We start from the raw sequence: 23,000 nt of genomic DNA on the forward strand, positions 1-23,000 counted from the left end.
TTTCAAAGTATAAACATCCTTTTTGACAATAATTCCTCATATCACGCACATTATATAAATACTATCAATAACTGGTACACACTCCCAAACAAACCCACAACAAGACAAAAAAAAAAAAAAAAAAAATCACCTAGCTCCATGAGCTGTAATTACTCTCAAGTGGAAGATGTGCTGCTGTGCCCTGGGGCTGAAGTGTTCCCATAATAAGCCTTCATCAAGAGCCAACTGAAGAACAATGTCCCACATATCAACCAGCAGTCATCTCAGGGAGATAAGACAAAAAAAGAGAGGTGATTCTTTTAAGCAACTGTTTATTCAGGTTTTTTGCTAAGAATTGTCAAAAAAACCCCAAACCCAACACATATACACAGGCTTTTGTACCATTGTGATACATTTCAAGATCATTGGAACTACAAATGTAGTGTGCCATCATCCTGTTTCAACATGAATCTAAGTGCAGGTGATGACACACTAAAATATTCTGACAGAAGCAACCGCAATCCACAACTTGACATGCTTAACAAGCTACAGCCTGCTTGGTGCACTTCTCCCCCTCCTGCAGTAAATTCCATTCCCATTCTCGGTGCACTGGGGGATATTAACTTAAAGAAACGGCACATGTAATCCTGGCTGTTCCCAGTAGTTCTTGAAATATGTAACCAAGGGTGACGAGTGGGAGTCCTGACCACCTAGCCTTCTGACCTGCGATCTCACAGCCTTAAGTACGCCACCTAGAAATGACAAGCACAAGTTTAGTAAAGAGTGAAAATCTATGAAGAAACTCACAACATGGAAAAATAAATGGAACTTCAGCATTTGGTCAAATTCCAGTTTGCAATGGGCAATTGTACATTTTTCTTTTTCTGTTGTTGGCCAAACCACAGATGTACTCAATCTCTACAGTCCACTGATCAGCTCAGGAACACATTATCTGCAATTACTGTCTTCAAACAGAAAAAACCCCAAAAAAAACCCACAGGTGGTAGAGATTTAATCAACTTCAAAAACACACATTCAGATAAACAAAGCCCAGAAAACAAATCAGCTCGCCCCATCCTCCCTCTCTCCCTCCATCTGCTATTCCTGGGTGTGTGCCTGCTGCAGACAATGGTTGTGCTCCACTGAGGGCTCTATATTGGGATGATAGATGAGGGCATTTGCCTCACTCAAGGCCCTGTCTTCTCCGTCCCTGTGCCAATGTCTGCTCACTGCTCAAGCGCATCAGTGGTAATTCATACAAATGATAAGAAATGGCAATGAGAGGTGAGCTGCTGCTGCTGCTGCTAAGTCCAAGAAAAAGGAGACGAAGCAGAGACAGACTTGTGATTGGAGGGGCGCCATCCCTCAGTGTGAGAAGCTGATTAAAACAACACTGGTTTTCAGAACGTTTAAAGAAAAAGCTGTCGTACCTTCAGGAAAAATCTGAGGGTGAATATTTCTATTCAAGAGGTAAAACACTATTTGCAGGTTTCTTCCCTTCTGCGACATTAAATTAAATGCTTAAATGTTTCCCCTGCTTGGACAAAACACGTACATTAACTTTTATTAATCTGTGAGATTCCTCATTTACTATTTGAGAAAATAACACATCTTTCAGAAAGACTCCACATATAATAGGAACCCTGAAATATGCAACCCACATGAAGAAAACAAACCTACCACATGCGTCAAATTCAGTCTGAGGGACTCAGTGATTGCTCACATATAGATAACAAAGGTAAGCTGCCAGCATTACCAATTTTCTGGCCCACAGCTTGTTGTTATTCATCTTTGGCATCAACTATGAAATTAAGTGGGTTGAAAACCTGGTAACCAAGTCGAGGTAAACAGATTTGACTTTTTCTCCCCCCTTTTAAAGTCACTTGTCTATATTGTTAGAATTTAATTAGAACCTTTCATTAGAATTTACATTTTTATTATTAGAATTATTGGAATTTAAAAAACAAAAAGCTTCTCAGATCAATTAAAGTCTTTTGGGATGCTGACAGCAGATCTGCCTCATTAATATACTTAAGGGTGTCTTTGATCTATCAGAATTCAGAGTTTATACATCATCGCACAGCAAATCCTTCAGAGTAATACACCTAGCTGTGGTGGGAGACCACCTTTTCTAGTTTTAGTTTTCATCTCTACACGACAGCTCTTTAGTTCAGTGGCTTTTACAGTTAAAGTGTGGGTATTAAAGGTAGTGAGACAATGACAAGAGCCTGGTTTAAGGAAGTCACTCGCGTAAACACGCTCTTTGATTCTTGGTGCCAGAGCTGTACTATCATAACACTCCAAACTTGGCCAGCAGCACTGAGAACATGTCTTTGCCTGTGAAGAACTGAAAGAGGTCTGGAAGAGTAGAAGGTGATGAAAGAAACAGCGAGTTCCCAGCAGTTAAAACTGATAAATAAATAACTTTGACAAAATGAGCAAATCTGCTGATCTCTGTAATAACGCACTGTTACTGCCGACGTCTGGTGTGCCTCCATGACAGGACATGTCATGTCTTTATCGCTTCACATTATAGCTGCTATCTAGTTATTACTAGCTCGAATACAGGATGCTCTTAACCTGTCATAGAAAATGCCATTTATGAGTTACTAGAGAAGTAAAGGATTTCATAAAAAACAAAACAAAACAAAACAAAAAAACTGGGGGGGAGGTATAAGACAAAGCACTTCACCGGGGCGACTGTGGGGGGGGTTGGGAAGCGTATCTGTAACCGGAAGGTCGCCGGTTCGATCCCCGAGCTCTCTGTACTGGTCGTTGTGTCCTTGGGCAAGACACTTTACCCTACCGCCTACTGGTGTTAGCCAGAGGGGCCGATGGTGCGATATGGCAGCCTCGCTTCTGTCAATCTGCCCCAAGGTAGCTGTGGCTACAACCGTAGCTTGCCTCTACCAGTGTGTGAATGAATTGTAAAGCGCTTTGGGTGCCTTGAAAAGAGCTATATAAATCCAATTTATTATTATTAGAGTCTCATCTATTAGGTCTCCAATAAAGTTTGGAGGTAACCAACATATAATCAACTTTATTCATATCTTCATGTTTAGAACAGAGTCCAGTGATGTAAACATTTAACTGAGAACAGGATCACACCCCCGTGTGTTAATTAATTCCCTGTTCAATGAATCACTACGCGTGCATCTCGGATGAAGTCATTTCTTTCAAAGTGCAGCTGTGTTCCTGATGTAACGGCATGTGGACTGCAGAAACACTGCACGATCGATGGATCTTCCCGCTTCTCCATTGTTCAACACTGGATCACTTTTCTGTCTGAGCTACATGCCATCTCAGTGTGTGTGAGAGGGAGATTAATGAAGCAGAGGGGGAGGAGGGAGGCGTTGTCTGTTTGCAGGCTCAAGAGTGACACTCCGAGCTCGATCTACTTTACACCCCATTACGCTGGCAGGCCCAGGGACGCAAGGCGGGGAACCCAGCAGTCCACACATTCTACATGTAGCATAATAATGGGAACAGCTACGGTGCAGACTTTGATCTGGTCACACTGACTGAAATTAAACAAAGAAACTCAGATCTGGAAACACAACTGATTCAACACAGTTACCTGCAAACAATGCCAAAGTGCTGTGGTAGTGATATGAGGCTGTTCTGGTTGCTACTCATACAGTATGCTGGTGAAAAATAAATATGTAGGGAGACACCTTAAATATATATATAGATAGATTACTGCATTTTATATATCTAACTATATGTTAAATGTAGGCCTGACTTGTTTTAATCCGATTGAACGTTGTCTTTTCAGTCTGTAAAGAACGTTTCTTTTTTCATGGCAGAGATTTTGGCATCATCACAGAAAAAAAAAAACAAAGGTGTAATTAATGACAATGGCAGCTCATTCCATTTGGTGAGCCGTTCCCGGGCCCTGTAAAAAGCTTTTTCACAGCGAACATTTTCACTTGTCATATCACAAGAAGTGCTGTCACTAATCACATTAACAATGGCTCAGTTCTATTCAAGTGTCCCAGTCAGCCTTGACAGGGTGACAGTGAGCCAACATGCACAATACCAGAACTTTGAAAGTGAGCTCAGTAAATGGAAGCCAGTGTAGGTAAAAGTTAGTAATCTGCTGAGAAGTTAAATGTAGGCACGACACATGAAAGAATGACTAACTTTAATGAAGTTTCAATTAAGCAACGTGATAAGTCATTCCAAAGATCCAGCATGTGTAGTCCCACAGTATATTCATTAGTTACCTGTACTTGTACAACTATGACTTGCTGAAAAGGTCTTTTATTAGCGCCTAAGCTCTGCATGAGTGAATACATTGAGTTTTAAGAGCCATTATTATTTCCTATAGTCACACAAATGTAAGTACATGCTATGAGTCAGTAACTTGTAAAACCAACTTTAGCACTATTAACTTGCTGTGATGGTTTTCTGTATGACTTTATCAGTCTTGGTTTTATCAATAATTGGGGAGTAATTTTGGTCCATTCTTCTTTACAACATCACTTTAGTCACATCACAGCATTTCAGTCAGGTTAAGGTCTGGACTTTGACTTGGTGACTGCGACCCCTTCATTCTTTTCTTTTTCAGAAGTTCTGTTGTAGATTTGCTGCTGCATGACCTAATTACAGCCAAGCTTTAGCTGTCAGGACAGATGACCTAACGTGGAATACTTTGGTATAGAGTTCATGATTAACTAAATGAGTGCTTCACTGAGTGCAGATCACGTTGCTGCACAACAAGCTCAAAAAACATCACCCCTCCACCACTGTGCTTAACAGCTTAACAGGAGGTTCTTGTGCTGCTATGCTGGTGTTCAGTTTAAGGTAATTATACTCCATGTCATCTGTCCATTAGACACTGTTCCAGAAGTCTTGCAACTTTCTAAATCTAACCCATGTTACCATATTCTTTTTATAGACAAGGGACTTACTCCTTGAAACTCTTGCAAACATGCCGTACTTGTTCAGTTGTTTTCTAATTGTTCTGTCATGAACTTTAATATTTAACATGCTAACTGTGGCCTGTAGAATCTGAGATGTAAATCTTTGGGTTTGTTGCAATTTCTCTGAGCATTTGACAACCTGACTTGGGGGTGAATTTGATGGGGAGTCCACTCCTTTGGAAATACTGGCATTCTGTTAACACACTTAACACAATGCACCCATCTTCCTAGGACGTGCATGCTTCAGACCAGTAAACTGCCAAAACTTCTGCCTTTATAGGCTTACTTATCCTCTTACCTTCTATATAAAGAGTAGACGGAGCAAAAGTAGACTTAGTTTTCACAGAGCTACCTAAAGGCTTGTGAAATATCCATTTTGAAATGATGCATTTGAAAAATTCCAGCTGCACTGGAAACAACATTACAGACACTACATATTGTATGGTATTGTAATATATTACCTGAAAAGTAGCCATTACATATACTGACCAAGATCATGAACACAACACAAAATTCACTTTAATTTACTTTAAATATAGTCAAAATGTACTTTTGTCTGTCATAGCAGGTAGGTCCACATATGCAATACCATATCTGGCTGGAATTGAACCGGTGACCCTCCATTTGCCAAGTGTATGTTACTATAACTATAACTATAACAGTAATACTTTTACTCACTCAACAGTCTAAGTAGCAGAAATAGTTCTTCAGATCATTGGTGGATGCCACACTACATGCTTTGATACTCTGTTGTGTTTTCAAACAGCGAGTCTCACATACTCTTCTCAGACAGTCTCCGGTAATTCTAGATAACCCTATGATCACATTACCTTCCCGTACTCTGCCGCCTGCAGCACAAGAGGCTCCTACTATCCGGAAATGTTTGACTGTGTCAATTTATCACACTCTCTTTACTGTTACAACCGCTTCCACCACCAGACAGATCCTGTGTCTCTTGTCTGGGTCGCTCTCTCTGTAACCTTCTCCATTTCAACAGGGCCCAATTTCCCTCCGCTCCACCCACCGCTGTCATGTTGTTAGCAGAGAAAACAAAAATACTGCTCATTATTGTACCACAATGTGTGTGTGTGTGTGTGTGTGTGTGTGTATGTGTGTGTGTGTGTGTGTGTGTGTGTGTATGTGTGTGTGTGTGTGTGTGTGTGTGTGTGTGTGTGTGTGTGTGTGTGTGTAAGGGGGGGGGGGGGGGGGGGGGGGGGACGGCGAGACGGCAATTCCATAGTGTGGAATGTTTAAGCTTTAAAGACCACTACCCTCATAAGAAGGAAGAAGGAAAAGTGGCTTCATCTAAGTTTAACACTATGTTAGTGTTGATGTAAACTAGTGGACTTCAGTTTTTATGCGTGAGGAATGAAAGCAGACGAGTCAAATTCAGATCTTAGTCAAAATAATACAGCATAGTCTTAAGATTTCCCTCCCAGCGCATTTCATTAGGGAGCCAGGGACAAACAGCAGCCATCAAAGAGAACAAAAGAGTGGGCTTCCTTATGCCTTAAGGGGATATACTGATTATGGCATATGCCATAAGAGACTAGCACAAAATTGAAGAGCAGAGCTTTTGGAATCACTATAAAGTTTGGTAGCTAGTAGCAATGATCTGAGGAGAAGTGGACAGGTAGCAGTTTAAACTAATCTTCATTTGAGGAAAGCAACTAGAGAACACATCAGTAGTAGCAAAGGAGGCTGGTAACTGACATAACAGAGTGTGGGGTACCTACAAACCCAGCGCCTGGGTTCCAGTAGTGCCCAAGTATCAGCCACAAAGGGATAAGTGCTGAGCAGATTGTTTTATATGTGGATGATGGGAATTTAATGTGGTTTACATGGACAGGGCCAGAGAGCAATCTGGTCCTTTGCCATGGCATTTCCATTTCCTGAGCTAGGGGAAGAAAAAAAAAAGTGTAAACATCCACTTGTAAATTCCCAAGTCTATTAGCTTATCTTAAAGTAGCGCTGAAATACCACAACCTGTCACGTAGGCAATAAGCAGAGATTTGAGTGTGTGAAATTACAAGTTCCTAATTATATCTTCATCAGTGCTTTAACTCATGTTCTTCAGTTCTCCACTGGTTCTCCAAGTCACAAATCAGTTAGTCATTGATGACTTTGATGATTATTTCTTTAAACCTTACCTTATCTGGGTCTCATCTTAATTATCAGGCTGTGTTAGAAATAAATGGAATTAAAAATGAATGAATATAAAGACGTTCACTTTCTTAGGTACACCTGTACAACTGCTAATGAAAATATTTATTCAGCCAATCAAAGCATTCTGGCATTGAGGCACATATGCTTATAGTCACAGTAATCTGCTCAAGCTCAAACCAAGCATCAGAATGAGATTTAGAATGTAGATTTTGAGGCTCAAATCTAGCCTTTGTAATTTTTAGCAGACTTGTTTAAGAGGTAGGAGTCCCTTCCCAAACTTTCTGAGAAGTAAGTGGAGGATAATGGCACTAATTACCCCATCACTGTTTAAAGCCTCACAGAGAATAGACTTGTCAGCAAAGTTAACGCCTCCCGTTTTCTAGTCGCATGGCTTTCCTTGGCAACTCGGGCTAAATATACACATTTTGCACAATTACAGGTGTATAGGAGCTGAAATAAGGCTGACAAAAGAAAAGTCTTACATTTGACCCACATAATCCCTAAAGCGAGGCTGTTAACTGAAAGCTCTGAATCATGAAATTAATTAAGGCGGGATAAAAACACTGTCAAGCACTACTGAATAATGGAGAAACAAGGCGCTGTATGGAAAAAGGGGGAGCAGTAAGCAAGCGCTGTCAACTAAAACAAAGCCTGTGGTGCTGCTAATACAGCTTTTTACAAAAGGTAGAAAGCTAAAGGTACATGAAGTTCCCTCTCTCTTTGCTTATGTAATAAAGATAAACAACCAATGAATATGGCTTTACAATACATGGTAAACGTCTCACCTCATAGGACCTCATGCAACGCATCGACGCGGGAAGTGTTGAGTTGCTGTCATCCATCACTTGCAGCAGCTCCTCACACACCTTTAGTGGCAGCACCACAGGATGTCCTATGACACTGACCTCCCAACTAGTTACAGTGCTGAAAACACAGAGAGAAGCAATGATTTATTGTGACGGCCTTAGCATTTTACGACCAAAATGAAGTCCAGAAAAGCTACCGTAAATCTCAAGTTGAAGTGGTCGTCCTGCCATTTTAATTGACTAGTTTTAAACTGTAAACTGATAACCACATATACAAACACATGGATTTATAACCTGTGTGAGCGTGTGTTGCTATACGTGTCTGTGAGCCTGATGAAGTGTGTGTTCAAGACAAGGACAAAAAGAAAGGGGAAGGGCTGAAGAGAGAAGAGGAAGAGTGATTGAGAGAACCAAGATTGATGGTCTGTCAGCGTGAGGTGCTGATCCAGTTTGTTTGGGTGACATTTAGCCGTCTGTGCAGTTTCTGAAAGAGTAAAGTCTCCTCAAAGTTTTGGCAGTTGTACTTAAGATGAAAGACAGTCAAAAAGGAAAAAAAAAAAGGGGTTTGAGAAAGGCAACAGTGGCTGTACTGAACCCCAACCAGCCGACATCATAACGCTTTGTAGGAGTTGATTAGACATTATGAACAAGTTGTGCATGTGTGTTTTTCATTAGACTCACTTTCCACATCTATTAGACCTCCTGTTTCTCTATTGTACCGGGACAGTGATGGTGCCTGCGACTTTCACTCAATTTATAATCAAATAACTGCCATTAGTGACAAGCCTAATCCACTTAGGCACTGGCTCACTGATTCTCTAGCCAATTATTGGCAGTTTTAACAACGCGGACTGCAACCACTGGCTGCACTCAACTGTAACCAGCTGTATCCTGAATAAGAGGGCCGTCATCCTGGGACTTCAGCTCCCCAGGCATAACATTTAATTTAAAAATGTCAGAGATGAGTGATGAAGGGTGAATGGTAAATTATGTGGGGGGGATGGAAGTGTGAGTCACACCGGCATTTAGCTTCGCTAAACTTCAAAAATTAAAATGTCAGAAATGGGCAAAATTCTAAAAAGCAGCCCACCAACGTGAAGCTTATTCTCTAAGAAGACGTGGAGTTCATGGCAGGTTTAAACACAGAACAGTTGAAAAAGAAAAAAAGAAAAATAAAGACAGACCCAAACTGGCTGGGCTGATGTTGCCCAATAGGTGACTGCAGTCAAAAATAAAGCATGTTTAAAACTGTTCAGATACAGTTTCACTATGATAAATAGTAGTTTCGCAACCAGAGAGTTGTGACATGTTTACTTTAAGAACAAAATATCTTGTTTAGCCTATTTCTTGGCAAGTTTGCCACAACAAAAGATCCTTTTTTAAATAATCTTTATTTGTGATAACTTTATTATGGGTCCCTGTAATATTTGGCATCTGCTGAAGCCATGTAACATAAACAACATGTCAATAAAAAAGGAGTACGTGTGTGACACAATGAAACGACTGGTGAAGCCTTGTCACCTTATTTTTTGTAATTAATATGGTGTACAAGCCACTTAATAAGAATAAAAATGAGAAACTGATGGATCAGCAGTAACTGTCGAGGTTTCTTCCTGTTAAAAGGGAGTTTTTTCTTACTACTGTCACCAAAGTGCTTGCTCATAGGGGGGTCAATATGATTGTTGGGCTTTTTTCTCTGTATGTATTATTGTAGGGTCTACCTTACAATATAAAGCGCCTTGAGGCGACTGTTGTTGTGATTTGGCACTATATAAATAAAACTGAATTGAATTGAAAATCGCCATGTCCTCAAATGGCCACTTGAGGCATCTGCCAAAAGTGAGTAAAAACTGTGAGTAATAACTATTTCCCCATCTGTGACAACTCTAAGCGAGGTAAACTGTCATATTAAGTTTCAATTGCGTTATATCCTAAATGCACAGAGTTTAGTGACATTCAGTGAAAAATGGCGGCCAATTTGCCGTGCTCACCACGCTAACATAGCTAAGCAGTATGATGGTCTCTGCCTGAATCTGTAAAAACATATGTGACTTACAACTCCACATTTTTGGGTGTCTCAGAATGTAGGAATTCAACTCTTAGCTGATGTACCTACTGGTCTAGGAACCAGGATGAAGCCTCTTTAGCTCACAACTCTTTCTCTCGGATATGGACTTCCTGTCGGCATGTGCATGCTTACTGATATCGCTGAAGAAACTTGCTTTCTTGTTTACTCCCCTCTTCTACTCTTTTCTCAGGATATGGTTACGTTTTGCTTCAAAGAAACAAAGACAGCAGCAGTCAAAATGGAGGCTTCAAAATGGAAGTCTATAAACCACTGAGTGATGTCACAGTGGCAGTGTTGATCTTTTATTTACAGTCTACGATTACTACCTATAATTAGGTCTTAAAGTTAAGCGCCATTTTAAGACTGTGAGTGAGTAAATATAAATTGTGCTGACAAAGCATGAGCTCTCCAACATGACTGTAATGTTATGAAAGGGTGTATTTTGAACTGAAACTGTGATCTTTTCCTAAAACAAAACAATCAGGACGTTGTCTAGACTTAACCACACCACTCTTCTTGTGAAAGGTTAGCTGTGTTTGTGCCTCAGCCTCCAACAGTTGCTTTGTTTTGTTTTGTTTTTAAATAAAGTGAATCACTAATATTTCTATTGAGGAGTGCTAACATGGGCTGTTTGAGAGAGTGTTATTTATTTGTAGGAGTTATTGGGTAAACTCAAGGTGGACAAAGTACAGCACAATAAAGAAAGGAGCAGATTGTTTTGAAAGTATGTCCTAGTCTCTCACTTCCCTTGAAGATGCCTTCATAGCTTGTGTAAAAGGAATCGACTCTGTTCCCATGCATCACTCAGCTTAACAGTACATTACAGTATTCCTCTTAACTCTTACTACTATGGCTGAGAAGACCAGCCTTATTTCTCCTTTGGGTTAGTGTTGTCTCTAATTATCGTTTCTCCATCATAACTTGTCAAAACGGTTGAAACAACAAAACCTGTTCTGTTCTGCTTTCACTCTTCCCCGGCAGCGGGAATGAAAAAGGGATGAAAGAGGAGGGTGGGGGGAAAAAAACTGCTGAGCTCTGATTCTGTTGAAAATAATGAGGGTGGAAGGCTCTTCCAGTGGGGTGCTGCTGTGCTGAGCATGGAGAACCACATGCAGCACATCCACCTACACTTCTCTAATGCATCACAGCAAGGCACACAGAGCCTCAATACAGTCAAAACAACATAACAACCCCTTATGCGTGCAACAACCATGCTGCTGACAACTTTGAGGCAGCTTTGATGGGAAGCTCATTCGCAGGATAACAGACAATTATATCCGAGCAGGGACCCTTAGAGCAACGTGTTCTATTAACACCTAAAGTCTGTTCACCAACAAAGTAGGCTTTCATCCCTCACGGTGAGCCAAGAGAGATGGTGATTGAGAAGGTGCGCAAGAGAGATGAAAGGATAAGATTAGGAGGAGGAAAACAAAGATTGAAGGGGAAGGTGGGGGGGATATGTTAAGTGTCCTCTCTTACTCTCTCTGCTGGATGCCCGTGTCAGAGCAGGCTATGTAGAGGAGTTTCAGGGCTCTCGTGGCTCTGGGTGATGGACTGTGAAGAGCAGGGGAGCCGTTGGAGCTCTCAGTCCCGACACGCGTCTCCGGGACTGATGCTATGATGGAGTCGCTGTTCAAGAGCCAGAGCTGCAGGAGGAGCAGACAGGTCACTTAACACTTGAGACATATGTGGGTGAGGAGTCACACATCACAAAGCAGAGAGATGATATACATTCATTAGTTTGAGTTTCAGAAATAAAATGGTCTATTCTGGTATAGCTGATTTAACATGAAAGATGAAAATATTTCTTTATTCTGTAGGATAACACAGGTTTAAGTTCTATTCTCTAAGTTCAGTGTAAATCAAGGGTTACTACTGCAACATGATTCCTCATACTGATCTGTAATAATGGGAGAACAGAGGTGGAAACGTTGATTTTTGCAATAATTTTTTTCTCATTTGGAATATGCTCCTTTTCAGCCCAGTTTCACACAAGATTAATTATACTGTTACTGCCATCCCGAGTTTTACTGATGAGTTTTAATGTGCTGCTGTTTAATATCTGCCAAGAACACAACCAGAACACTGGAATAGTTTTTGGACATTTTTACTGTGAAAATGTTTCAACTCAAACATCAGGTAAAACTGAGAAAACAAAAACAAAAACACAATTTTATGAATAAACCTGTTCACATGTCAGATACACATTTTCCACTGACATGATGCCTAATCTGGAACCAGCTGCACTCATTTCCACCAAACAAGACTTGGTGTCATAGAACTATTAGAAGCTATGACAAGAAATTTACAAGCATAAGGAGTCTGTCCGCCACGATTTTCTTACAATGGATTAGGAACAAAATGATAGCATAACAGATATTATTCCAAAAACTAGAAGAATATCACAAAGACAGAACAGTGCATTGTTGGAGAAGAGCAAAATGCATCCTTGGGCAAGACAGTAAACTGATTATAGCACCTTACTACTCAACTTGAGTATTCTGTGTTTTCTACTATAATCCTCATTCACAAAAAATAAATAAATAAATAAATAACCCCAAACACCTTATATAACCAAGCATTTTTATCTAAAATTTACTCACTCACTCTGTTGGACACACTGGGGGAATGCGACACACAACACAATCACAGTCAATCTTTTTCCGTTTCTTTTATCATTTATTTTTCTGATTATGCTGGGTGGTTCTTACCAACAGGAAGGCTTTTCCATCGGGAGTCTGGACAGAGAAGTGGTAGGTGCTCAATGAGTTTGACAGCTCCAGCAACCTAACAGCTACCGTCCTCTCCACAAACAGAGATCTGTCCAAGAGAGACACGATGTTCATTCACTTTACATATTCTGTCCTGAAAAGGCATTCGATCGTGGTTGAGCACTCGCAGTAAAACTGATTGGAGCAAACACTCATCTTAGGAGAAGATGATCCTGCCTGATCAAAGTTTACAAAAACAAACAAAAAAACAAAAATAAAATATGTCTGGTAAAAGTTGGTTTTTATGAGGCGGTTAATCAAATCATGAGGCCGTAGACGAGAAATGCTTATGTGCAGGTGTTTTGAATTATTCAGACTGGTGCAGTGGGAGATGTGGTTATTAAAGTGTTTAATTCAGACCTAGACTGCAATCATTTTTGAAGAAGCCTGAACACAGTGCTGATATGCCTCATTCACCCCCAAGATCCAGTAAAATCCAATCAGTGGTGTGTCAGATACTTGAGAAAAACATACAACTGGACCTGAACTGATTTATAGCCATCGTACTGATTTTATTGTGAAGGGCTAAAAATATCCAACAGCAGTCATAATGATGAAACTATAGAGAAAGTAAAGCCTGACTAGAACTTGTGTGACTTGACCCCCCCCACCAAATAACCTGAAATGGGGGGAAAAAAAAGATTATTTTCTATAAAATTGTGTAATTTAAAAGCAACAGATGCCTTCTTGTCATCTGTGGAATATGATGTTCCATTTGTGCCAAGAATTCACATCCACACTGCACTGCAGATGACAAACATTTTTCATGCTTTAAACACTAGTTCAGTTTTATACAGCATGGGACAATAACAAAGACAGTGCCTTCAGGATGGCAATTGCAATAACGGAGCCAAACAATGCACCGACACAAGATTCACAACAACGTGGCTAAAATGAAAGGAAGCTCAGAAGTAAAGTTGCACTGGCATCAACAAATGTTCTGTCACGTGTTCAGTCGACAAAGACAATGTGCATGCGAACAGAATCTTTGGCACCGACAGTCCCTCGTATGGATTTGAAAAGAAAAAAAAACAAAAACCTGCCTGTTCAGTGAAGCTTCTGGCTTTCTGTCTCCCACAGCAGGCTCCACCACCACCTGTGTGACGTACAGCTTCAGCGTTTCTGGAAGACACCACAGGGGAGAGGGCTCACACATGCTTGTTGAAATGCTGTTTATTTATAAAAACCTACAACAATCGTCCCCTACCTGGTGCGACGGCCTCTCCGAGCACCGACAAACAGCTCGCACAGGAGATGAGGGCCAGTCTGCGGCAAGGTTTCTGTGCACACCATAGATAGAGACATCCAGAAACGGATCACCACAAAGCAGCCACCTATAACTCAGCAGTTTTAAAATTTAGTAGCTGCTATAGCTAGGTTGGAAGACAGAAAATGATATAACAGAGAGAGAGATTTACAGCAGCAAGATTGTTTTTCCTGCACTTTCTCTTTCAGCTTTAGTCATGCAGTTGTGCCTGTGTTGAGCGGGTTGTGTGGAGAATGACTAATGGACGAAGAGGGGGATCAATCTTCATCTGCACAGTCTGATTTTGCTTGGTCTAAGAAGATAGTGTCTGGATGCATATATGAATGGATGGAAAATCTACTGAAATCTTTTTGTACTAATTGCATAAACAGGAGCCATTTCTGTTGCACGTCCCTCACCTTTGGATCTTGGCTGTCATCTGTGCCAACAGGACTCACTTCCTCAGTCAGAGTCTGCTCACAGCTGCCATCTCGGGCTAACAGCACAAAGGAATCGCCCATTAAACAATCTTCTGCTCGGGGTAACAGTTTCTTGTTAGCAAACGGGTCTGGGTGACAACACCAGTCATCCACGATGGCGTTCCAGTTACCATTAGGGAGAGGAAGAACTCGCTTAAACACTCTGAAAAAGAGGAAAAACAATAAGGAAAAAAGCAATTACAGTGTTTATTGTTCAGCGATATTTAACCACGGTGCTAATTGGTTCTTGTCGCAGTGAGAGGTGTTATCTCTCAATAAGCACAGAGATCCCAGAGAGCTGGCGAAAAATCAAAATACAGAAGAGTATAATTAGCTAAAAAAAAAAAAATGATGATGGGTCATCCAACTACATTATTTTTTTTCCCAGGAGTTTCTTAAATGTAGTCAATATCCTTCCCCAGAGCACAGGCACTTCCTGGTTGTAGCAGCTCAAGGAATATGACAAAGACCTAAAAGAGCTGACCCAGGTTCCAAAGTCTCCAGATCCCACAGGGTGGCAAGAGGACAAGCTTGAGCCATGGAAATGGCTCAAAAGGAGGAAATATTTGGCCTTTAGTTGTAAAAAACTGGAACTACACCGGTTACTAACCATCAAACACTGGCTTTGGACACTGGTTTGCCATATTTGGAAAAGGGTGGCATGCCAACTTAGCAGCTAAAGCATGCTAAACTGTAGGGGTTTAATGCACAGATAAATAACGGCTAATTAGTAACAGACAAAAAAACAACAACATAAAAACACAATTTCACAAACCAAATTTAAGCCCAAATTTCTTGAGACAGCAAGCTATAATATTAGTCACATAATTCCAGCACAACGGTCCAAAAGGCACAAACATCACAAGCACAGCAGAAAGATGCAGTTGAGTGACTCGAATTATGTGATGTGTAGCCTCGCGGAGAGCAATTTGCTCCACCTGTCACACGCCCCCTGACTCCAGTAACCAGATGGCTTCATTTTGTAACTACAGAGTTTTCCAACTGGGGTAAATAAATGACAATGATTGTAAGCAACATTTACAGTAAATTGAGCGCACATTACAGCTCATTGGATGAGTGGTGTTTACTTCGCCCTTTTCCTTTTTCCACTGTCCACTAACTTGTAAATTGCTGTTGGGTGCTGGAGTGGCAGGACCCAGAACTTTTGTTTTTCTGTTTGTTTGTTTTTTTAATAAATAAAAACACCTGGCAACTGCAACTGGAAAAAGACTGAAGCCAGCAGAGACGCTATGCACCCTAAACACCTAAAGCTACAAGATACTACTCTTTATTTTATTCCAGCCCTGTTTTATTACACATAAGTCTTTTATGTGGCAAGTCCAGCCATTAATACCTGAGAGCAGACATATAAAATAGAACATTTTTTACAAAGCACAATGAGCCATAATGCTGTGGAAATTATAACTTTTCATCTTCGTTCTTCCCCTGATGTTTCAACCTTTGCCGACACCTTGTTGCAAAAAAAGAGAAAAAAGTATATATATATATATATATATATATATATATATATATATATATATATATATATATATATATATATATGTTTTTGCCAACTTTTAGTGAGTTACAGCTGAGAAACATAGCCTGAGGGTAAGGGTCTCCATAATGCAGCTATTGCAATTTTCAGCATGTCACATTGCTGACCAGAGAAAGCTACAAGGCAATAAGAACAATACCGCTGTCCAGTCAAACCACCTCAAGGTAAGAAACACAATTGTGTTTTTAATGGCTAGCACAGACCTTTACGTCACACAGACTCTATAACTCTAACCCAGTCAAGCTGTCAGCTGTGCTCTCCGCAGAGGCTCCCATCCATCAATTTTTCCCCCTCTCGCTGTCCGACTATCACTCCTACAGCTGGGTCACGCCATCAATAAAGAATCGCTCCTCTTCCTACACAGGAGGGAGTAAATAAAAACCCATTTCCACCAGTGCCCTTCCTCGTCCTGTCTTCTCCTCACCTGTCCTCGAGCAGCCTTGTCATGCAGCCCTGGCAGTAGAAACAATAAGCCTTTTTTGCCCGGAGCGTCTTCATCATGCTGGCAGAAGAATCTGTGGGAAGTGGGTGGGGAACAAAAGGCAAAAAAAACAAACAAATGAGGCGGATTTGGTAAGAGGGTGGTAACCTTCTACGACTTGGCACAAAAATCGATGAAACACTGGGTGGTGAAGGTGGCTGGATAGAGAGCGGGCGATCAATCTGAGTTTGATTGGACTGTCACTGATGGGGCTTGGCTGTAAATTTCTGTTACAATGGCAAAAACAAACAGAACGCCAAAAGATGGGAGTTTGGGGATATTATGCAATGGCTCTGGGATTTGCTTTAGAGGAGTCCGTTCAAACCACTTAAAGGGAGCTTTCCCAGGCTGATGATTAGCTGCCTGTGCGCTGCTAAGGATCCTGAGAGGAAAATTTACACCTTCACTCTCTCAGATGACCAAGAGACTCAGCCCAATTAAATCAGAATAGACAGCAAGGCTCTAAATAGCTACCAAAAGACTTTGTTCTTGTCTTGGCACGTAGGAGCGCAGCTACTCAGAGGGAGGTCTCCCTGGGCATTACCTTCATCCGTGCTTCGTTCCACGCTGATGCGCAGTCTGAAATGAAGCTCTTCTCCACACGATTCTCCCGCAGGTGTCGGAATGCAGGATCCCTGCTCGAAGGTGACTCCTGCTGGCAGAGTCAGGTACAGCACCCCTCTGGGAGTACGGATGTGGAGGGATGAATCTCCACTTGTTACAGCCACATCTGCAGGCGTCTGGGCCACATCTTTCCTGAAGAGCAGATGGTTTGTAAGTGTAAATAAACACAAACTGTTTGGACTCCTGTAGAGGTTTTAAGGTGAAGACCCTACAATAACAGACAGACAACACAATCAAACAACCTCCTTTGAGAAAGCACGTGGTGACAGTGGGAAGGAAAAACTCCTTTTTACCAAGAAACCTCTGAGAGAACCGGACTCAGGGAAAGGCGGCCATCTGCTGTGACCAATCACATCTATAGCCCATATTACCATAATTAGTTAGCAACTTTGAAAAATTCATTTTCCAAGTAAAAATGATAAATATTTGGGATTTGGGGCTGTTGATAATATAACAGGCTTTCTTCACTTATTCTGACATTTTTAAAAGTCAAAGTTATCAAAACAATACTTTCATTAAGTCAGAGGTTACTATAATACATTTTTCTTGTACTTATGGTCACCGCATGATAACAAAAAGAAAAAATAATAATTCTGGTGATCTTTCTTCAGGAGGGAGGCCAAATCATCTTTTGGAGCACCATTTTTCTTTTTTTTGAATGAAAGAAAAATGTCAAAGGCTGACTCCTTTTGTACTTTCTGTTCTTGTCACATAATGTGTACATAAAACAACCCATAAACTTCACACAATCCAGCATAAATTAATCTTTTTCCCTTGTTCAAAACATATGGACTCAGAATTAGCCTCATTCTTCACAGTGAGAAATGAGCGAGCCTTTGTTGCACAACAGAAATCAGGTACGTTAAATGATGAGAACTATATATGAAGTGGCACAGTTAGGAGCTATTACTATGAACACTACTGCAGTAATAAACACTAATAAAAACAGTTCAAAGTCAAAAGCCTGAACATTTCCTGAGTCACATGGATATACAACCATTTTATGGACTTTTTTTCTTTAGTGGCAAACACTGGAGAGAGGGTAGCTCTGCTGTTACCGATCACAGGTCTGTACAGTGCTACATAATGTAGTTATATGTAAAACCACACAATAGAACAGCCTGTCAACCATTATTTGAATACTATGAAAGACAGCAAAGGACTAGGGCTCTTGTTGCTGCATTTCAAATCTCATTAGCCCCATCTAGTGGCTTTGTAGTATATACTCAGGTATATACACCACCTCAAGGTAAGAAACACCACTTCTTAATTATTAATTATTTTATTGTAATTGTGTATTTTTTAGTTTGCTTTTTCTGTGTTTTAAGCATATAATTTTATTGTTTGATTTATGAACAATAACAACAACAACAACAACAACAACAATAATAATAATATTCATTTATTTTTAAGAGATTTCTATTCTGTGTGTAAAACACTAGTGGTGGAATTTGACGCTATCACTCATTAAATATAATATATTAAAACTTCAGTGTATTTGTGCTTTAAGTATTTCTATTTTACACTGTCATCTATTTGTACTCCACAGTAACTTTAAATGTTATACTTGTTACCCTGAATTGCTAATCTGAAAGCTTTAGTATATACATATGGCAGCACAGTGGTACACTGTTGCCTCACAGGATCAAACCTCCTGGTTGGCTGAGGCATCTGTGTGCAGGTTGCATGTTATCTCACTCCCTATGTTGGCTCTATCAAGGCACTCTGGCTTTTTCCATTAGTCCAAAAACATGCTACTTAGATTAACTGTCTGCTACACCCTGGACACTCCTGTCCAGGTGTACCCTGCCTCTCGTGCTAGGACTGCTCAGACGGACTCCAGTGTCTGCACAACTCTAGGCCGGACAAACAGCTAAGAGAAGGGAATAAATGATAATGGATTATTCTAGATAACACTACCCAACATTATATAGGCAATTAAACTCATTCAGCCCATCTAACTAAAACACAAAACATTAATGGGTGAAGGATTATGATTCAATAATACATAAAACTCTAAAAAAAAAAAAAAAAAAAAAAAAGGCTATTATCCATTGTAAATGCTTCCACTTTAGTAATTTAACTACATTTTGATACTAAAATGTTTGCGGGTTTACTTAAATAGGATTATGAATTAGAGAACTGTAGAAAACTTCAATAGAGTACCTTCTATAGAAGGTACTCTATTGCAATGTAACTGTAATGTAACACACGGATTTGTTACAGCACTTTTTCAGTTTCACTGGTTATTCAAAGTGTTAGACTTCAAGCCACATTTCTAACCACGCATTCATAGGGTTTTAGTCTAGACAACAACAATAAAGTTAATTCATTTTCAAAATACTATCTTACACGGGTGAGTTACTTTAAGCACTTACTTTAAAAAGGCGTTTCACAGTACAATTTGCTACTTTCTACGATCATTTCTTTTAAAATTCTTGTTCTTTGTATTAATTTCAAATTCAAACATTAGTAAACGTTAGAGTATGTCGCTGAAACACTGAATTACATTTAGCCTGCCTGCTCTCGGTGCTATGGTAGGGCTGTAGCATCACCTAAGTTAGCTAATGTTAGCTAGGCTTGCTTGTACTTGCCAAAGAAACATGCATTTCTGACTACTTGGTACTTACGATGTCTGCTGCATACTTACCCCACAATAAGCAGTCCACTCTGAAGCCTTCTCCTCAGCTCCAAGAAGACTCCAACTCCATGTGTCTTGGCTGGCACCTCGTTTGCCATTCGCTTTGTTTAGGAGGAATCCAGAAGAGATGACACGCTTATCAAAACACGAGCGTGGCTGGGTGACGCTAATCAGAAACACAGAATCCAAAGCAGAGTAAACACAAAACCCTATCTGCCTGATGTATCAAACTGAATGTACAGGGTTTTATGTTTGTCCGCGGCGTGACGGCACCACGAGTACGTAAGACCAAGAGCAATAGAGTGACAAGGCAGGAACAACATCCTGTAACGATTTCAAAATAAAGGTTAAACGTTTTTAAAACACCACGCCCATAATGAACACATTTTTTCGTGTAGTCTTTGGGTTTTAGGGTAAATTATGCTGTATGATTAGGAGATGATGTTTAAAGATTCTGTCTAATTCTTTTTATTTTTCGGCAGCCACAGTAGATCATCTGCCTCCATCTCATCCTAGCCCTCTCACTACATTCACGAACCTCCTCTGAGGTCTTCCCCCTTTCTTCCTGCCTAGACGTTCCATCTTCAGCAGCCTTTGTGCAGTATACTTACTATGTATGTTTCTGTTCTGCGTCCTGTTCTGTTTGTATATTTGCTTTTATTCTGCTGCTGTTACAACCAAATTTCCCCTTGTGTGACAATTAAAGGATTATTCTATTCTATTCTATTCTATTCTATTCTATTCTATTCTTTCACCCCAAACTGTACTCATTTCTAATCTTGTCCATCCTGGTCACTCTCCCAAGGAAAATCCTAGTATTTTCAGCTTTAGTGCCTCCAGCTCTGTCACAAATCACCTCTGACACTCACCTGAACCCACTCTACCCTGCCTGTACTCTTCTTCACTAAACTTTGTATTTCATTTTATTGAAATGAAACTGTTATTATTTCTATTTTTATTTATTTTACATTTATCTTATCTTATCTTTCTATTCACACAACACTGTCCAATTCATTTTATCAATATGAATGAATAAGCAAAATCTAAATTTGGAGACGTGGTATAATGTGAATTATGAATATTTTCCCTCCATTTTTAAACTTGCACTAGTGGAAATGTTTGTGTACAGTTATTAGAGGGAGAAAATGTGCTCTAAGGAGTTGTTTGGAAGTCAACGTAAATTGTGTGTACTCTACAAACACAAATGCCATATACTCTGTTCAAATGATACAATACTAAGCTTTTAATTTGAAAACAAAGCTTGCATACTTCCTGGATTTTTCGTCCTGACGGCTGGTGACTCCACAGAGCCGAGAGGCGGAAGACGTCCATGCGGAAGACCAGTTGGACGCCCTGGGTTGGACGTACAGCTAATCTGCAGTGCAGTCTGGGAACTGTCAGTCGTTTAGCTTTGTATCTGTGGCTCTGGGAGCTCACCGATGCGCTCGCCGCTGTTATATTCACACAGCGGGACAACCCTAAGAGAAAAAAAAGAATATGTAGAATATAATTACCTATTGTCTGCTTCCAAAGCCATCTTGTCAACGGGTCTGATTTGTTGTTCGCATGAACGGCTGATACAGTAGCCGGGCCCATCATTTAAAACAACCTGCTACCAACATTAGCTAGCTTTCGACTCATTATTGATGCTGTCAGCTGGTTTTTCCTCGTTTAACGGGATACACGAATGAATGACAGTCGTTTGTCAGTGCCCTACAAAGGTAAGCTTCTTATGTGTTCTTCAATTTCAACGTTATAAAGTGTCACACGACCTGCGCTGGCTGAAATAACCTCACCTGGCTAATGACGTTGTGGCTGCTAGCAGGGATATTACTGTAACAGGCAGTAACGGTAATGGGGTTAGTTGTAATGTTTCGGGAATATTCCGTGTGTAAAAGGGTAGTTATTCAGGTAGCATTACGTTGTCATACTTTGGTAGCAGCAACCATCGCACAGGAGAGAGGTACTGCTCCACTGTGGGGGTGTTGTTGTTGTTTTCATTGCTGAAAGCTGTACAGAAGTTTGTCTGAGAGCACAACTGCCAGGTTTCAGAGCTAGCTTCTTATCGTAACGTTGCATTTCCCTGAAATTTAAACTACACAGCTACCTCAGCCCAAGTGAAAGTCAGCTTCTCCTAGGTGGAGAAAAACAGCTATACTTGGTTCGACGTGACGTCAGAAGAAACACAGGTGTGATTAATAACATTAATTAGTAATGACCGCATTGTGGAGGAAGGCTCGCCTATACTTGTGTCACAATCCCTCCTCTAACAAGACAAGAGGGCCTGGTCTAGAAAAAGTCTGTGGCTTTAAACCCACTATAGATGTAAATAAACAAGTGCAGATAGCCATATAGTACACATAGCTCCTAATGTAATATGTGACTTGTCTAACATCAGTTTCTCCCACTGATTCCACTTGTCACTTTTAGCTGCTACACTACAAATTTCAGAGGAAAAAACAGGATGTAACTCAGAAGATGAGTGTTATTGCGCAGGTATTGGCATATTGCAGTGTTATTAGTGTATACAGCTTAGTCAGCATATGTATAAATGTGTATACTGACGACATTGTTGTTGTTTTACATTTTCTCCAAAATATTCAGATTAGTTATATGATGAATGTGTGCGTCAGATGCATTCATATCCAAATTTAAGTAGAGTGTGATCAGCAGCTTTGGTGTATTCTAAGAAAGAGAGGATGCGCTTATTAATGTTGCAATACATTTTGAATGTTATTAGGGTTTTTAGGTATTTTTATGTATAAAATGCCATATAAAGAGAAGGGAATTGTTCCGGGTCTAACAGTATTTATGATTTAATGGTGGTTTGTCAGCCTGTATAGTGTTTTGTAACACAGGGAGCAGACCTGACAGCTGCCTATGTGTAAACAAAAGGCCATTTCACGGTTAGGCTGTCACTTTTTCACAATTTCTAGTCAGACTCATCCCTCTCCTGTTAACCAGCCTCAGGAATCTGCTTATTGGAACCCCATTCCTTTTAGACAATAGGATTTCTTGAACTATTGTCTTGTAGGACTCACAGCAGCAGCGCCATCTCCTTCTCTAAACTCTGCAGATGTTTGTGGGGAGGTCACCGTGTCTGCTGCCGTGTTTCATTCCTAAGAGTAAATACGATAATGGTTACTCATGTCAGACTGATTCGATAAAATGGCTCCAGCTTCACTCTGGAGCTATCTGAACATTTAATTGATACTGCAGACTCAGGCTTCTTGTTTCATGATGAGGCACGGAGAGG

At 40.4% G+C, this 23,000-nt stretch overlaps 2 protein-coding genes across 7 annotated transcripts in view; one reads left to right on the forward strand and one right to left on the reverse strand.

Moving 5' to 3' along the window:
* Positions 1-294: 294 nt before the first annotated feature.
* Positions 295-21,580, reverse strand: ube3d (ubiquitin protein ligase E3D). 2 transcript variants are annotated; one of them, XM_006794834.3, is made up of 12 exons: positions 21,541-21,580; positions 21,014-21,222; positions 19,754-19,910; positions 17,024-17,235; positions 16,423-16,513; positions 14,381-14,603; positions 13,923-13,995; positions 13,759-13,837; positions 12,656-12,764; positions 11,424-11,590; positions 7,856-7,994; positions 295-731 (listed from the first exon to the last, which is right to left on the reverse strand). In XM_006794834.3, exons 3-12 carry the CDS (start codon positions 19,840-19,842, stop codon positions 711-713), a joined length of 1,203 nt encoding a protein of 400 aa, XP_006794897.1. In that variant the 5' UTR covers positions 19,843-19,910; positions 21,014-21,222; positions 21,541-21,580; the 3' UTR covers positions 295-710. The 2 variants fall into 2 exon arrangements, with proteins under 2 accessions (XP_006794897.1, XP_087704230.1); XM_087848104.1 differs by lacking the exons at positions 21,014-21,222; positions 21,541-21,580 and having other exon boundaries at positions 19,754-20,041.
* Positions 21,038-23,000, forward strand: part of dop1a (DOP1 leucine zipper like protein A) — a 28,399-nt gene continuing 26,436 nt past the window's right edge. For 4 of the 5 annotated variants that reach the window (XM_006794832.3, XM_006794833.3, XM_006794829.3 and 1 more), the window contains exon 1: positions 21,038-21,465. The gene's annotated coding sequence lies outside the window, so the exon portion shown is untranslated. Of the gene's footprint in view, positions 21,466-21,773; positions 21,934-23,000 lie in introns of those variants that run through there. The other variant, XM_035909517.2, reaches the window with a different exon arrangement.

This window comes from Neolamprologus brichardi, chromosome 11, assembly GCF_056152115.1.
Source record: "Neolamprologus brichardi isolate AB-2024 chromosome 11, ASM5615211v1, whole genome shotgun sequence".
Taxonomy (NCBI): domain Eukaryota; kingdom Metazoa; phylum Chordata; class Actinopteri; order Cichliformes; family Cichlidae; genus Neolamprologus; species Neolamprologus brichardi.